General features: G+C 52.6%; 1 pseudogene across 1 annotated transcript; it reads right to left on the bottom strand.

Annotated features, from left to right (window-relative positions):
* Positions 1 to 4470, bottom strand: LBRM_12_0540 (annotated as a pseudogene). Its single transcript has one exon. A coding segment is annotated over exon 1 (4470 nt).
* Positions 4471 to 17722: the final 13252 nt, after the last annotated feature.

Below are 17722 nucleotides of genomic sequence, written 5' to 3'. Positions count from 1 at the left end.
TCACACATCACACCCTGCTGTATGCCCTCTTGGACGCCTCAACTTGGAGGGGTGCTGTGCAAGTGGCTTTGTTGGTACACGGCTCACAGCCCTCGACTTCACGACGTTAGATGAGCCCCGTGACGGCTGTTTTTGCAGACGATTCGGCAGAGGCGACGCCAGCGGGGAGGCGGATATGGGAACGGCTTCGATTGACGCCGGCAGCGTGGGAAACAACGGTCTGTTCTCTGCGTGAATGGGCGGAGAACCAAGTCTGTCTACGTCCTTGAAGCGTTGACTCTGGCTAGTGTTCACAAAACCTAAGGGGTGGACTACGTCGCCGCCCCTGGCCTCACCGTCTGCCCCTGCCGGCACGTTTGAGGATCTCATAGTTACAGTGAGTCGCATCACTGAAGCCGGTCTGCCGAGCATGCCTGATGAGGTTGCCATAGCCGCGTTGGGCGATGCGCTCGCAACGTCACCAACGCGCAGAGATCCGGCGTTGGCACATTCACTCATAATGTAGGCGTCGTTCTTGTGAGCTGAGTAGCCGAAGGCGGCAGCAGTGGCGCCTGTATTGTAACCCACCTGACTGTGGCGCCGTTGGGGTGGGTGCTCGTTCGCGTGCTCCTGCACAACGAGCTCAGTGCCATCGGGAGCCAGCATCGTCGGCCGCACCACTGCAGGGCTCGAGGTTGAGATGGGAAGACCACATATACGTGTATGCCGCCACGCGGCTTCAGAGTGCGGTAACAGCCCTGCAGTCTCGATACTACGAGCGATTGTACTCGTGCGGCTGCCCCACTTTTCCCTTGCTGCGCCGGCAGCATGAAATCGAGTTGGCAATGCTGAGGAATCGCCAACGCAAGCACGAATGCAATTCGGCGCCCAGTCATCGTCCGGATTGTTCTTTGTGCTTTCTGCAACTGTGGTCGCCACGGCAGCAATGGGAGCACTGACACCAGCACCACGAGCATCGACCTCTGAATTAGCAACGGCGCCTCTCGCTCCCGCGCGCCTGTGCTGATGGTAGTCTCGAAATCGGCACAGTGTGGCGGAGGTGGAGAGGTGAAGGTTGGATGTGCACGCTCGCTCCCGTGTGGCCGCCGCCGCAGCTGAGTCGGCAGTAGCTGCTGCTTCAATATGTCCAGATCCCATGGCATTCGTCTTGGTTGTAGTGATAGTGTCTGTGGTGTTCACTTCCAGAAGTGCCTGCGTGTACGTGTGAGGCGCATCATAGGCATCAAAGTCCACGGTGGACCCCTTCGTTATGACCCGCACGACGCCACGGCCGCCGCCAACGCCGTCAAGCTCATTACTGTTGGACACCAGTGGTAGTGGGGCCGGCATCGTCGCTTTGAGGGGTACTGGTGGAGGGTGTTGGGGTTCGGTGGGGTCCATGTTACCAAACGCGTCCACCCCAGGGTCGGCACTCTGGCACGGCGGCGATAGGGAAGAAGGCAACAGTGGTGTGACGACCTCCTCTTGCTGCTCCACTCCTCCCATCCCCCGGTGATTGGCAACTGCGGACACGGATAGAGCAGTGCGTTGAGTCGCCGATGCCCGCTCAGCCGCCGTGACGAACTTCGCGGACCAGCCAATCGGCGCTCCGCCTCGCGCCTCGGCACTCCACATTCGACTGTCAATGTCGCTCATCACAGTCGTCGTCGTGGTGCCGGAGAAGGTGGGCTGGCGCTGGCCCGGCCTACAGAGCTTTGGTGGTGGTGGTGGTGGTGGTGGTGACAGCGGCGGAGCGAGGAGGACCTCTGCAACGACGTGGCACCAGGCAGGTAGAAGCGGCTTCGTCGGTTGACGGTTGCGTTGACGATCGCTGCCACCACCATCGCTCTTGACGCTCCGAGGGGCGGAGAGAGATGTGCTGGTGGTTCCTGCCGAGGGCGACTCCGTTGGGTTGAATGGAGTGAGAGAGGGCATGACGCGGACTGGTGCAGAAAGGGGCTTGGGTCCAGCAGTCGCCGCGCCCGTCATGTGCGTCATCCATGCGGTGTTCGCTACCGCTGGCACCGCGCCACACCTAGAGCCCCTATCGCAGACAGCCAGGTGCGTCTGCTCTGCAAATGCAGGCATCCTCGTGCTGGCAGCGCCCTCCGCCCGAGTGGCGGCACCGCTGCCACCCAAAAGGGGACACAGACGCCAAGGCGCCGGCGGCTACCGGGCGGCAACGGAAAGAGCGCAGAGCCCCAGCGGAAACCAGCGTCCCTGACCGTCACCTTCACCGCCTGATGAAACCGAGGATACGCTCTTCCCCCGCAAGGCAGCCATCGACCCTGCCACCATCACAGCTCGCGTCGGCGAGTCGTCGCCCTCAAGCTCCACCGGCCGACAAAGCCCGTGAGCCTCCGCGGCGGGATTAGCTGTTGCCACAACGGCACCGAGGCGAGTGGGACGAGCTCTATCTCCTAAGGTCGCATACGATGGTCCGCCACCGTCTGGCAGCGGAGGTAGCTTAGAAATCGGCGGAACGCAAGGAGAACCAAATGTGAGGCCAACAAAGGGGTTACTGACAGCAGCTCCCTCGTTGACCACACCGCCAGTGACTGTGGGATCCTGAAGAAGATCGGTAGGGTATTTCGCACCCGCCACGCCGGCAGCAGCAGACTGCGGCACTGTGGCAGGCAACTGGAGAGAGATGTCAGTCTCCACGGACGATGAAAGGACTGGATGCTCTGTCGACGCTGTGGGTGGTGGCCATGTCGAGTCCTGCCGTACCTGTGGCCCAAAGGACGAGGTGGCGTGGTGGACCTCTTGCACGCTCGCTACGGTGGGTGCGCCCTCTGTGGCTGTAGCGAGGAATGCAAGAGACGATGTCTTTGCCTGTGAGGGTTGCGTTGGCGTAGATTCCGGGTAGCCGGGGTACTCCTCCAGCATTATGATGGACAACGTCCCGTCAGATCGTACGCCGGTATATACGCTGCAGGCACGGAAGGAGAAACCTGCGCGCGAAATCGGCAGCGCCTTGCGCATCATAGCTTCGATAGGGCGAAAAAGGGGGCCGGAGACGCCGGTGCTGGTACGGCGCGCAGCGGCTGCTGCTTCTACCGCATCGGAGAAGACCACAGAGGGCGGCGGCGCCGTCGCCATGGTGTGCTGACGCTGCAAGCGCGATAACGGGGAGGCGCCCCGTGCGATAGCGGTGGACAAGAGTGGCGGTGGGGGTGGGGATACCGCAAAGGTTGTGGCGAAGTCTTTGTGCCTACGACCTCCGGTATCGCTACCCCCACCACACTTGCCCCGGCCCATGTTCTCCGCGAGGCGTGCGGCGCGGCAACCACGCGGCGTGTCGGCCCCCGCCGGTGCAGCGACTTTCTGCTGGTCCCGGTGCTGCTGCTGCTGCTGTAGACCTCTCTGAGGGGCATTTAAATCATCGCCAGAAATTCCTGCAGTGCGTTGCGGCGAGGCAGTCGCGAGATTGGCATTAACTCTGACTCGTATCACTGCACTACCAGCACCCCCTGGGCTCTGTGTCTCCCCAGGAATGGTTGTGCCGGATTCCATCGTCCCTAAGGGTTCTGACAGGTCACCATGACGAAGTCGATGCGTGACACGGTGCTGCTGGCCCAGGGCATCTCGTCTGCAGTACCCGCCCCCTTGTCCCTGACAGAGGTCGCTGATATCCCAGCCATCGTATGGCACCCACTCAAACAGAGGCGGAGAGGCGAGGCTGGATGCATCCGCTGTGGTTAAGACCCCGTCAGCGGCCATATTGGCTTGAGGTGGAACTGAGTGGTGCTCGCGTAGCATTTGCTTCTGCCTGCGCAGGTACGAGAGCGATGCACCGTCTCTTATGCGCTCCCCTTGAGTGGGTCGCGGTGTGGCAATCCGATCCTCAACTGCGATGATCCCCCACTGAGTGCCGCCCGCGTTGCCCCCGGCGACGGGTGCTGTATCTACCGAAAAGCTCCCGCCCGTAAAGGCTGTAAAGTCCAGCCGCACCCATGGCGGTAGCACGCTCAAGGGAGGCGGGGCAGCAACAGCAACAGTGTAGCCCTCGTCTACGGGGGAAACCCTAATCGGTGTGATCTGTTGTGGCTCGTGCTGGCCCTGTGGGCTGGAATGAACATGATCTGCGACAGCTGGGCCGTCACTAGACGAGTTCGTCGCAGCTGCAGTTGGCAGCGTCACCAGCGGGTCAGCCGAAGCTTGCTGTAGCTCCTGGGGTGGTCTAGCTGAACCTGCCGTTGATGGGTGAGCTTGAGTCAGTGATGGCATTGGATGAGCGTGCCGCTGATGGGCTTGTGCCAACTCATTACGGCTGCTGTTTGTCTCGTAGCCACTGTGAGCTGCGGGCGGTATGCCAACGCCACCCGCGCCACCGCTGGTCCTGAAACGGTATGCCGCGACGGCGAGGGCGCTAGCAGCGGCACCGGTAGCGCCATAGATGAGCTGAGGAAGGCTCTGCGGCGAGTTCACTATGCGAGGGGATGGCTTGTGCACTTGTGGTGAGCGAACTGACGACGGAATTAATGACATCCGAACGGAGGAAAAGACGAAGAAGAGGTAAGAAAAGAGAAAAATGATGAGGGGGGGGGGTACTCAACGAAGTGGTAAACAAAGAGAGGGGAAGAGGAAAAGGAATCGGGGAGAAGAGCGCAGACGAAGGCAACAGGGGAGGCAAGAAGTAGCCGGCAATCACGCACAGAAAGAGGAATCTAAATAGCCCTTTAACAAGAGAAACGCTGCCAATAACACGTAGGCAACGCCGCTGGTGCCGCCACCCAAACACGCACAGAGAGACAGGCACAGACGGAAGTGTGGAGAACAAACAAGATGACCCGAGTGATGGAGATGCGCGGAAGGACAAAGGAAAGAAAAGGCAGATGGAAAGAAGCACGCAGCAGCACAGAGGGAGGCACACGAAGAGAGGAATGAGGGGGGGGGGGGGGCAATGAAGAGGGACGTGGCAACAGGGAAGAGAAGAAGAACACCACTGGAATCAGGAGAGCTCAAGTGTCAGAGATTTGGGTCGTGAAGGGAAGAAAGAAAAAGGACGTCACAGAGAGAAAAGCACAGTCCAGAAAAGCACACTGAAACCAGAAGCAAAGCCCAGGCAAGAAGGGCGAGGAGAAGAGTAAAACAAGCGAAAAGGGCCGGGGAATAGGTGTGCAGAAACAAAGGTCAGCAACACCAAGCGCGAGTTAGGCAAAACGGAAATTTTCATAAATAAGAAAGACCTAATCGTGGAGCAGGTGAAACCGGGAGAAGAGTAGTGAGACAAGGGACAAACGGGGGGAGGGGAGAAAACAGAAAAAAAAGATAGATGGGCACAACAAGGCAAGCTGAACGAAGCTCAGTAAGCAAGCAGCCACGAAAAAAACAGTCGCAGTATGTTGCCAGCGATCAGAGAGCGCCCGTTCCGCCCACCTAAAACCAGTCTTTTTTTTGTTTGCTTTTGGCTGTATTGCAGTGTGCGTCTGCGAATGCAGATCCACAGAGACGCAAAAGAGGTGACTCTGTCAAACTCCGAGTGTTTGCTCTCTTCCTCCTCTTTCCTCCTCGTCGTTTCTACCTTTCCCTTCGTGTACTACGTCTCTCCCTTCTCACAGTACACCACGCCTTTTTTTTTACGTTCTCTCTTCTGTGTACGCCTACGCTCTGCACTTGATTCCAAAGCGAACAAGCAACGAGGAAGGAGGTTACGGACGGTATCAGACAGAGAAGCAGACGCAGCCTAGGAAAAAAAAAAAATAATAAATACTATTCCGTGCCTGCGTAATACCGCTTTCTTTTCAACGCCAAAGCAACCAGCAGCCGGCTCACACCCAGCTGGAACTCGTTGACTTCTTGGCGGGTTAAAATGGGAACAAGAGCACTGCACAGAAGGGGGCGAATACTATTTTCTTTTTTTTGCTTGGGGTATGAGTCAGTTGGCGTGTTTGCTTGCTACCTGAGCCAAGGTTTTTTGTATCCCTGTACGGCTTATCTTTTTTCTTCTTTGCCTCTCAATCGCTGTTAGGCACCAATAGAAGAGAAAGAGGGGAGAAGGGGGGCAGCAGCCTACAAAGGCCGCTCACCCACAGAAAAGACAGGCAAAGAAAGTCAAAGGTGTGTGTGTGTGTGCTACGTGACTCTGTGTGCACACACTTCACTTTTTCTTCCGTGTGGATAAATTCGAAGCACGCAGGGACGTATGTGAAGAGTTTTTGAGCGCCTACGCACGCAAGCGGTCAAGGAGCAGAGAGGGAACTAAGAACAGGAAAAAAAAAACACACACAAGAAAAAGAGACGTTATAATCACGCACGCATGCGCGTACGTTTGAGAAGAGGGGCCGAGCGCGTGGACGTGCTTGTCTGTGTCCTCGAATATGTTTGTCGAGAATATATATATGTATACATACCTATACGGTCTTTGTCGAACTATTTCGCCTCTGCTCACCGATGTTTTCGTCCGTTATTATTGGTAATATTTTGCCCTTTTTGTTTTTCGTTGCTGCGCTACAGTAGGGGGTGGCAATGACTTGAGAGGGTCCAGCAGCACGGTAGACAACGACGAAGTGGTGAAGAAAGGAGAAAAGGATAAAAAGCAATAGCGCAAAGCACAGAAAAAAAAGGACACAACGCAGAAAACCACAGCAGACACCGAGACGCACAGACAACAGGTGCGAACGGACGTACAGATATGGCGAAAGGCAAAAAAGGGACAAAAAGAGCCTCTCCCCTCCCCCTCAAAAGAAAAAAAAGGAAGTCGCCCCCTCACCCAAAGAATGAAAAACAAAGAGGGTGATGCAAAGAAACAACACACACGCACACACACACAGGCTCAAAATAGATCAAAACAACAAACAACAAAGCAGCGAAAGCGAACAAAAATGTTCTTTGAAAAATGTGTACAACACAAGATAAGCGAATCAAACCATTCAAAGGAGAAGGAGAGCGAAAAAACGAGGGGGAGACTCCGACTGTCGTCGCTTAGTCCGAAAAGGGAGGGAACAGGACAAGAAGACAAGAAGCACTTGTGGAACACGGAAGCAAATCACAAGATGGAGAGAGAGAGAGGGATTGATACGGAGACTGGAATGTAGACAAACCTGGTGGAGACCCGTGAAGAAAGGCCCGGAGAAAGAAGAGGGGTGTGATGAGCACAAAAGGGGGAAAGGCAAAAAGACGAAACAACCGTATGCCCAGAGGAGGACAAGAGCAACTGGTGCAGTGATAAACGGAATAAAAGGGGGGTGTGTGACAAGATGCCACACGTATGCACAGTTCGCGTGAAGTTGCTTGTTTGCTCTATTTCCGCTGTCTACACACACACACACACACACACACACACACGTACGTACGTAGAGGCGTAGAAGACACTTGCAGAGAGACAGAGACAAGAAAAAATCTGGGGGAAGACAAGAGGAAGGCAGAGCGTACTGGGAAACAAAAACCAAAAAAAAAAGAAAAACACACACGACCTGAGATGACAAGAAACGTCAGACAAACACACAAATTTACACGTCCAGAAAAAAAAATTTTTCTTTTTTTTTCGGCGAGACAACGATAAAGTCAAAAAAGGGGGAGTTTCTAAGCCAAACGCACACAAACAAGGCAAGAATCGAGTCACGGAAGCAAAAGAGGCAGCAGAACAAAAGTGCGACCCAATCCTTCCCGTAGCCCTGCTTGAGTGAGTGTCGGCAACTCTTTCCGGCTCTTGATGGCCGCCTTTCCAGTTACGGCTACTTTGTCCCCGCTGTGAGGAGACTCTTGAGCGACTTCACTCCTATCGCGCCTCCCTTCTCCTCGCTAAGCGCACACGTTGCTCCTGCGCCTTCTTCCCTTTTTCGCCACTAGCTTTCACGCTTGCGTGCTGATTTGACTCGCCTACGCTTTTCTGTAGTTACCCCTTAAAGGGTAACACGGGAAAACGGTAGAAAAAAAGGATAAGAATGGACGGATGGGGTCTTAAGTGAGGTGTAGGGGGTGCCGTACGTCTTTTTTTTTTTGCTCTTTCTCGGTCTCTGTGGATTGGTGAGCTCGTGTGTATTTGTGCGCTATAAAGGAATACTCGCTATTGTTGGATATATGCACTCACGACCCTGGGATACCCCCTCCCCCTCCTCCTCCTCCTCTCGCGCGCGGGGAGAGAAAAACCTGTACAACAGAAGGATACACAGCGAGCCGGGAAAAAAAAGTGAGAAAGAGAGCGTACAGGATAAGGAGGGCAAAGAGACGAAGACACAAGACGGAGCTCAACTGCACTAAATACACAGAAGAAAGATCGCGATGATGTTGAACAGAGCCAACGAAAACAGCGCACCACCGAAAAAAACTGAAACAAAGAAGCCGGTCGTCAAATGGCGTGTGTGTGTGGGTGTGTGGGTGTGTACGCCGTGACTTTCCATGTGCATGTGGGTATGCGAGGGAAGAGAAGCTAGAGCAAAACAAAAAAATGCAGCAAGAGAAAGAAAGCAAGTCTGGAAGGTGAGGAAGTATGAAGGAGAGAGAGGGAGGCAACAGCTTGTAGCTGAGTAGAACCGTCAAGAGTAGAGGACTAAAACGAAAAGCACAGACAAAATAATCACAGAGAACGAGAAAGTGCAAACAAAAAAAAATGAGACGAAGATGGTACTACTCGCAGATAAACACAACCTCACTCACACGCGCGAAGAGGGGAGGGCGAAAAGAGACACAAAACAAACGCGCGAGTCAGCTGCACAAGAAGACACGACGACTCGCAAATGAAAGAGAGAAAGGAGACAAAAGAAAAGGCACGTCTCCTTTTCACTATGTAGGCGTATACGCTTGTAAGAATGCCCGCCAACACCTGAGGGACGTCCTCAGCGTGCGCGTATCTCTGTCGCCTGTAGAAACGGCGCTACTTTCCTCTTATGTGTTGCTTTTGGTCTTTGCGCGTGTCTGTATGTGCGCAGGCTGTGTTCACTTCACCATCAAATCAGTGAAAAAAAAACACGTCCTTTCCCCCAAGGATAGCTTTCAGCTGAGATTTGCACTGCTCTTTGATTGGCTGTTCCGTGCCCCTACGCGCGCGTTCTCTCTGCCCGCGACGTACACGATCAAAGAGGAGGAAAGGGGAAAATCTACCAAAGCAAGCGCACAGCTATCAATTTCTTCGAAGAGCTTGGCAAATAAACGTGCAGGAAAACAGAGGTGATTAGAAAGAGGGTTGAAGGACAGTAGAACACACCAATGTGAGGTGCAAGACAGCGTCACGCGCCAGAGGCTCAAAAGACAACCGAGAGGGCGTGTGCGTTTGTGTGCTGGTGTGCGTGGGAACAAATGTCCGCAAGTCACGGGGCCCACGACGCACCAGTGCGAGTGTGCATGAGCTACGTGCCAGCGGGACGAGAACGAAAAAGAGGAAACGAGAAAAAGAAGGAAGAAAGAGAAAGAGAAAAGAAAAGAATCACAAAATGCTCGTGAAAGAATCTAAAGCTGGAAAAGAGAGAGAGAGAGAAGGCACGAAAAAAAAAAAGCGAAGAGACCAAGGAAAAGAATGAATGTGTAAGTGAACACAGGCAGAAAGAACTTTGAGGTGTATCTGCAGATAAAACAGCTGCGTGGGCAGAAGGGTGGGGAAGGAAAGAGTTGGTAAGGAGAAAGGGTGGTACAAGAAGAAAAAAAGACGGACAACTACGAACAGGCACACACTTGAAGAGAAACACACACCCGGGAAAATAGGAGGGAAGAGATTGAAAAGAGATGGAAATAAAAAATAAAAAAATACACACGGAAAGAGGGAGAGAAGAAATGGGGAAAAAAAAGATACAAAAGAGCTAAGCAGAGGAACAAGTATAAGAAGAAGAAGCGTATCACGAATGCCTTGAGTCAACTCTGGAAAAGTATTTACTTGCTCTTACCCTTTCTCCCCTTCGCCACTTTTCTTCTTGAGGGGGGGGGGGGTATTGTGCGCGGCACCTCGCTTTGTTTTTTATTGTCCTTGGGTGGTCTCTTGCTGCTTGGAAAGGAAAGAAAAGACTGTATTCGTTGCTGAGCTTTTCTGCTTCACTAGCGAGCTGGTGCTAGACCGTGGTAGAGACACAGGCACACCACAGAAATAAAGATGGAGTGCTCGAGTGAGTGTGCCTGGTGAGTCTCTCCCCGTATGTCTGTGGGTAGAAAGCCTGAGGGGGGAGGGGGGGGGAAGAATACGAGGAAAGGCACCACGTAGCGGCCACTAGACAAACTGAAACGAAAGCAACCGAAAGGAAGGGGATCGAAAACGAGGATAAGCATAGAAAACTGAGAGACCGAGAGAGGCAATCGAAAAAAAATATATTTTTTTTTTAAACGAAATAATAAATAGTAAACGGAGCAGAGAAGTGGGATAATAGTTGTAGGAGTAGCGGTACTGTCGATGTGAAGATAAATCGATCCGATACTCACATGTGCACACACGTATACACACACAATCGATTTTACTGAGTTGACACTTCTCTGTCACTATGTCGGTAAGTGTAATTGGATGTTCAAGTAATTGGCGTCTACGTTCGTTTGCTTGATCCTCAACTGTTTTTTTTTCGTGTGTGTCTTTTCTTCGTCCCCTGACTAGAGTGTATTGCACCCCTGTTTTTTTATTTTCTTTTGCTCTTCTCAGTTGCTATTCGTCTTGCCAACTAGAAGCTGATAAGTACCTACTCGTATAGTGAACCCGTGCGCTCGAGCGAGTGCGTGAACGTTAGTTCTGTGTGTGTGTGCGTGTATATGGGCTTGTGTTAGTGTTTTTTTTTTCGTCTGTGTGTGTGGTTTCGCCTGCACACCCAGCTCGTTTTTTTCTCTGTCTCTATCCCGGCTTTTTTTTTCTATTTGACGTACTGTATATTGCCCCCACCTGTGTGTGTGTTTTTTTTTTTCGTTTCCTTCACGTTCTCTCTTCTTCGCCTTTATTTGCCTCTTTCACTGTCCCTAATGCGGCGTATCAGCCTCAACGAAGCTTGTGTGCGTCAACACGGATCGTGGAAAAGAGAAAGGCGGATACGGTAAAGAGTTGCTACTTTTTTGCTGTTGCTGCTGTGTGATTCTACCATGAACGCGACTCGCTGTCGATCATCAATCTCATCCAAGGCACCCAGACACACGCCTGCACACACAGCCGCCTCGGTGCTGACCACACGTCAGAAGGAAAGAGAGAGAACGGCAGAGTCACGAGGAAACAGTAAAAGAATGAGCAAAATAGTGGATGGGGAGACAGTAGAGAGCGCGAGAGAAGAACAGTGAAGGAGAGAGAAAGGACAGGGAAACTAAACAGGGACAAGTCTGATGAGAAAACACAAGAGACACGAGAAGGTGGGTGATAGTAATTATGTCAGTATAAAGAGAGGTGCGTCGTATAGAGGTACTACTTTCTTCTTTAAAGTATAGAGTGGGAGAGAAAAGGCAGAAAGGGAAAGATAAGAAAGACCAGGATCAAATAAATATAGATAAATTCTTCCGTTCCTTCGCCAGCGTGAGAGAGAGTGAAAGAGAGATGAAAGGAGGGAGAGTTAGTTACAGCGAGGTCATCAACAGGCCAGCACCTTCGCCTCAACCCGATTTCTCGGGCGTGTACGATAGTAACGCTTACACCAAGGCTATACCATCAGGAACAGCATGCGTCTTGTATACAATAGTATCGATTCGCGTACGTCCTGTGTGTGCGCACTGACGAGGGTGCGGAGCCACCTGTCCCTCCGACTTCCTTTCCCCAGGTGGAGACAGGAATGGGGTCGGATGGGTGGCGGAACTTACTCTGAAGGCATCGACAGTGGAATGAAGGCGAAGGGAGCATAAGGTCACTGGGGCCCTTTCTCCAAGAAAATGGCAACTAGAAGCAGCACTGACAGGTAGAATAAAGATCCCGCTTGCACTGGGCTAAGAAAGCTCTATCGTCCCCCAGATCTTGTCGCACTGTTATGTCTCGAGAAAGAAGCGTGTCACGCCAAAGAAACATAGCAAACAACCGCGACAAAAAAAAATACACAGTTGCTGCAGGAACTGGTGCACTCACTGGCGGGGTTAGGGGGCGGAAAGGTAAGGATAGGAGGGCATGAGAGTCACCTACCAGCATTTACTCTCCAACGCACCTTCATACTACACATTGATCACTGTGGAACAACAAGCCGAGGCACTCTTTTTCTGATGTGTCCCTTCGACCATAGAATATGAGCTCAACTCAGCTTTACCCCCCGCCCTGCCACAGACCCATCGCGTGGCGCGAAGCAGCCGTAGACACATGTTACAGCAATGCGCCAACTCAGCCATCGGGGCATGACCCCTGACTCGAACTCCACCCATCCACCCGCTCTGCAGGTTGCGCCTCCCAGCCGCTCCCACTGTGCCGGTCGCCACTCGGTGCATCCCTCGGGGAGGCTCAGGTTCCCCACACCACTAGGCAGCGAGGGCCGGGTGGGATACGCTCGAGTTACGCTGGCACTTCCTCCATGTTTATAGCATATACATGTTCACTGTCGCAGGTCCCTCCGACGCAGCGCCGTCCAGGACCTGACCACCGGCATCAGCAGCGGGTACATCGCTGCGACTTCCCTCGCACTGCAGGCGCCTAGCCCTGTCACTACCAGAAATGGTTCCACATTGGTAAGAATAGGGAGGCTGCCTGGCTTCCCTACGCTGAGTGGGCACTAGACCCTGGATACCATGCTGTGAGGTGTCCTCTGTCATCATGGACAAGTAAAACATGAAATTAAGAAAAAAGAAGAGGGAAACGGAAGAAAAAGAGAAAGTGCACACTTACGATTGGTACGATAGAGAGAGTCGTAAAGGCAAAGAGGAAGGGGAAAGGAAGAAGAACAGTCGAGTAGAGTCAAGCTGAAGGAGAGAGCGGAGAGGAAGATAGGGAGTCGGGATAAGCGAGAAACACTCCGTCGTGGTCGCACGAGACGAGACGGCGGTGCTCGTGACACAAGTGTATGATAACTATGGCGAAAAGCAAAACAAACAAGTGAAGAAGTGAGCAAGTAGAAAAGGCAAAGACTTTGATAGATCCAGTCGCTTCTTTTTTGTTGTTGTCTCATGGTGCTACTGCTGCTCGATCTTCATTTTCTCTTTTCCTTTTCTTCGTGCAGTTCCAAAGCGCTCTAAAGTCTCACGAAAAAGGAGTACCGCAGTCGTGGAGAAGCGAGAAAATATAAATAAATAAACGTGCAAGTAAAGGAAAAAAAAACAGCAAACAGCCTTAACGGTATCCAAAAACTGTGATAGAGGAGGGGGTTGTGTGAAGAGATGGTGGAGACGATGCTGATAGATCCACGTGCACAAGTGATGAGCGAAATGAAAGTGTGGGGTGGCAGAAAAGGACAGGCGATTATCGTCTCAGCATGTGCCTGGATTTACTGGAGGCAACAGGAGAAATATCAGTCATTTGCTACTGTCGTCCCTCTGCCTTCTAACAACAAAAGAAAAAAATGAAAAGCCCCAAAACAAGGAGCTTGTCTCTATCGGTGTCGCCCTTTCGATTGAACGTTCAAATGTGCTCCATTCGTCCATTAAAGTTTACCTACAAAGGAGTGGAAACAAAGGTCACACGGCGAGTCTATCGCAGTGCACACACACACACATACATGTGCACATCAGCATGCACCTAGTGTGTTAACACTACTGTGAGCGTGGATCCGAGTGGAAGCCTGCGCACTCATGGAGCGGTATGGCAAGAAACAGAGTGCCGAATACTCATACAGCACACAGAGCAAGTGCGCATCAAGTCACATTCAACAAACCTCTTGGTAAATAAGAGCACGCAAAATGTGAAGCAAATCAGAAAAGAGGGAAAAGAAAGCTGCTCATTATGTTTGCAACCGCTAAATCGAGGGGAAAGGAAAGGGGCGAGGGGGGAAAGAGAGGAAATGAAGAGGGAGAGAGTCACAGAATGCGCGAAATAGTCACGAGAAAAGAGAAGAAAAAACAACGAAGAAAAGCAATGAATTGAATCACGTGTGGAAGGCCTGGAGAGGGGTGGGAAAGAAATGAAAGGAAAGGAAAATTCGAAGTGTATCGGGATGGCCCTCCGTTCGATTCAAGGCTGCTTTTTTTCCTCTTCCACGGCATCGCGATCGGGCCACAATTCACTGCTTAGAATAGCTGGCTCTCACGCCGTGAAGTCAGTTGAGATCCCTTCACAGATAGGAGAAAGAGGGGCTGCCATCCGGCTCGCTACATCGAGCAAGGACTGTGTATAGAACGAGATGTCTTCGCAGTCATTAGGCTCGGAGAATAAGGCACACTCCATGCGGTTGATAGACCGCTCTCTCGCGGCCCTGGTCATCCAGTCTCAAAAGGAGACAAGACGTGCGAGAGACAGTGGCCGTGAGCGGTGGGTAGTGGTGCGCCCTGGCGCGCCTTGCCCTCGGCATTGGCCTTCTACGGCTGTTGCAGCCGTACCTCGCAAGGCTGCCTCAAGCCCTTCAGTAGCCACGATGTGTAGCGCAGCACTCACCTTGTGCGGCAACGGGACGCCAACCTCTATTCCAATGTCGAAGAACAACAAAAGCGAAGGCACGTCGGCGGGTCTATCGCTTGGGCAAAACAGGCGGTCGAACGAGGCTTGTGGCTGCAGTGCAGGAGAGGAAACGTTTGCCTACTCCGTCCACCTAATGTCCTAGTTTGCTGTTGTGTTCCACACAGAGAACCCCAGGTTGCTCAGGGCGGAGTGCACGAGCCCGGTGATGTCGCCACGAGCAGTGGCGATGGTGGTGGTTGTCGTCGTGACGGTGCCTGTCCCCAGCACCATCGTCTTTCGACCAGTCCACGAGGGGGTTACAGGCGCTCAGAGTGGTGCCACTGCCAGACGAAAGTCGTGACAGAGCGCGCCGGGTGCTTCTGGAAAGAGTGAGGTTGGCGGCTGTAGCCGGGATGACGGGAAGGACAGGAGCCGCAGATGGCGGAGGCAGAAGTGAAAGATGAAATGGGATGTGGTCGCTGCCTGTGGTTCTCACCCTCGTCTCACTACCGCTGCTCGCCCTCGTCCCCGGTACGAAGATACCTCCCACGCCGGGCGAGTGACTCCCACTCGTTTTGTTCGGGCACTGGATTGCCTGGAAGAGAGTAATTGCAGCGGTGGTGTGGTGTGGATTGGTTCCGCGAAGGTGCATCGAATTGGCCGATAGTTGTCTAGGTAGCACCGGGTCCATGAGTCCACACCTGTTGCAGAGTACATCACTGAAGGCTGCGATATAACCTTCAGTGGTGTACTCGGTGCAAAGTCCGTCACTGAGGTAGTGGCGATTGTCGGCAGTGAGGAAATATGAAACATTCAGAGTTGACCAGAGGTTACTTCAGGAAATTGCTGTGTCTTTGGTGTGGGTGGTAGGGGTAAAGTTTGCGGAGGTGAAAAGAGTGCGCAGTGCTGCAGCAGGACCGCGAACAATTATCCCTGGTGAATGGATTGTAGTGGCAACTCCCATCCCAGACACTAGGCTTTGTGCAGGCTGCCTTCCACCCAAGGAGCCAAATGCAAGTGCTTAGCTGGTGTCTTGAAGACCCCGGGCATAGGTGGAGTCTTTGCCTTCGTGCAGGGCACAGCCGAGCTGTTGCTTCTCCCGAGTGTAGTGCCACTCCATTACAATCCAGCAAGTGGAGACATCATTGCCTCCGGGAGCTAGTTGTCGCTAGAGACAAGACGGGCCTGGATCACAGAAGCCGTGAACGGGGAGGCGTCACTGGGGGGGGGGAGCTAGGTTGAGCGAGGCGGTGAAGATCAAAGGAGCTACGATCACCAGCTACCGTAACATGGGCACCGGGGCTGTGGGGCGTGGGTACCCGCAAGTACTGTTTTCTGCTGCTTTGGTTGCAGCCGCAACGCAGGCGAGAGGGACAGCACGACCGAAATACTGCTGTGACGCCCCCCCCTTGCTATCTGCCTCCACCCCACTCGCATAAGCCGGGTGCCAGAATCTCTCCACTCTCTGCGCAGAGGACCAGCTCATGATGCTCCATCCTCGGCGCACGAATCGAGAAATGTGATAGGCCCCGTAAAGCACCCTGGGTGAGCATATCGCGCTCCGGCAGGAGGGCCTCAATGGATGGGATCGGGCTTTACAGCAAGCAACCTTTTCTATCCTTTGGCGGCAGACGCACTGAAGTGATTGGTAAGCCACAGTCCCGAGACCTGGGGGCTCTCCTTTGCCCAAACCCCTCGCACCACCGCCCCTGTGCTCACCTGGTGTTTTTTTTTTTCCGATAGAGCCGTACGAGTGCGCCAGGTCTTCTCAACCGACGTTTTTAAGAGGCCCAACTATGCCCATGTGTGCTGGAGGCTCCCCCCTCGTGACCCTTCCAGTCCCCGCCGCGACTTTGTCTACCCTCTCCGTGCGGAAACAGAAAGCAGAAGGCCTGCCGCAAACCTGCTCCGTCACGCTCGCTTCCCTTGGCCGGAGCGCGAAAGAAATTGGATGGTGAGTCCTACAACTCTTTGGGACACCAAACGACTTACAGGGAGCTCGTGGGATGGGTGTTGAGGCGACATCGACAAATCCATGAAGGTGGCAACGCGCGTATCCAGAGATGATAATCCTCTGAGGAAGAGGACCGTAGCTGCTGGACTGTAATTCCCTGTCGTGCGGGCGCGGCGGTGTTCTGCAAAGCAGTAGAGCGTGGTCACTTGCTCCTGTGACGACGGCGTCAGGATACCGCGGGGTGCAGTTGTAGGGATCCTCCATGGCTTCTGACGACTGCTGCAGGGTTCAAGATTCAGGATACAGCCCCCAGTGAAGAAAAGTCCTTCCGTGAAAGTGATGAAGTGACTCGTGCTGTCAGATTTCCGTAGGAGACACCAGTGGGAGCTTGCCTGCTCACTCCAACAAAGTAAACGGCAAAAATACACTACTAACCCTCACAGCCACGGTAGTAGATGTGGAAAAAGAGGGGAGAGGAAGACAGTCGCAACAAGAAGAGATGGACAGAAAAGCAGTGGAGGAGTCAGCGAGAGAAGAGTGTCTTGCAGCCTTGCAGGGAGAAGTCTCCAAACGGAGAAAAAGAAAAGGGAGACTCAGTGAAGTCACACTGTCTGTCAGGCAAGCAACATATTAAGTTTTGCAAAGTCAAAATAAAAAAATTGACGAAAGTTTCTCCGATAAAAAAAAAAAAAAGATGAACAGACGTGACAGACGGTATGTGGGTCCTCCTTTTCTTCCTCGCAAGAGAGAAAAGGGGGAAAGCTTTCTTCAAAAGGGGGAGGGTGTTTTCCGGTTAGCAAAGAAACAGGGCCACGAAAGGCCTTCATGAAACAACACAGACACAAAGCGAAGTTCTTTTTCTTAATTATTCACAACTACTTTCCCTTTTTCCCCCTTGAGGGGACAACAGGGATGAATGTTCGATAGGCAGAAGGCTCGAAAACTAGAGAGGGGCACGGACAAAACAAAACGAGAGCAAAGAAACACGAACGAAAGATTCTAAATAGAAAGCATAAAACAGAAGAGAGAGAGAGGAGAGAGACAATTTAATAATAATAATAAAACGCACACGTGGCTAAGAGCACAATAAAAATTCTTGAAAGGGTAACAAAGAACCAAAACGAATAGACATAGAAAGGGAGCAAAGTGGAACACGACGTACGCACTGCGGGAAGAAAGAAAAGGAGGACCAAAGAAGACGAGGACGAGGGAAGCAAGACAAGAAAAAAAAGAAAAAAACAAGAGGCAAAAGCATGAAAAGGTGTCTTGGCCTTCTTACCTCTTCCTTGTCCTTGAGGGGGAGTCGGTGCATATGTGTGGCTAGGTGGATGCGTGCCTGTTTCTTCACTCAAGACAACAATGGAGAGCAAGGGAAGAGGATAGAGTATGAAAGAAAT

The sequence above is a fragment of the Leishmania braziliensis genome, chromosome 12 (assembly GCF_000002845.2).
Source record: "Leishmania braziliensis MHOM/BR/75/M2904 complete genome, chromosome 12".
NCBI lineage: Eukaryota > Euglenozoa > Kinetoplastea > Trypanosomatida > Trypanosomatidae > Leishmania > Leishmania braziliensis.
Note: the sequence above shows the minus strand (reverse complement) of the source record. Positions and strands in the feature narration are given on the sequence as shown.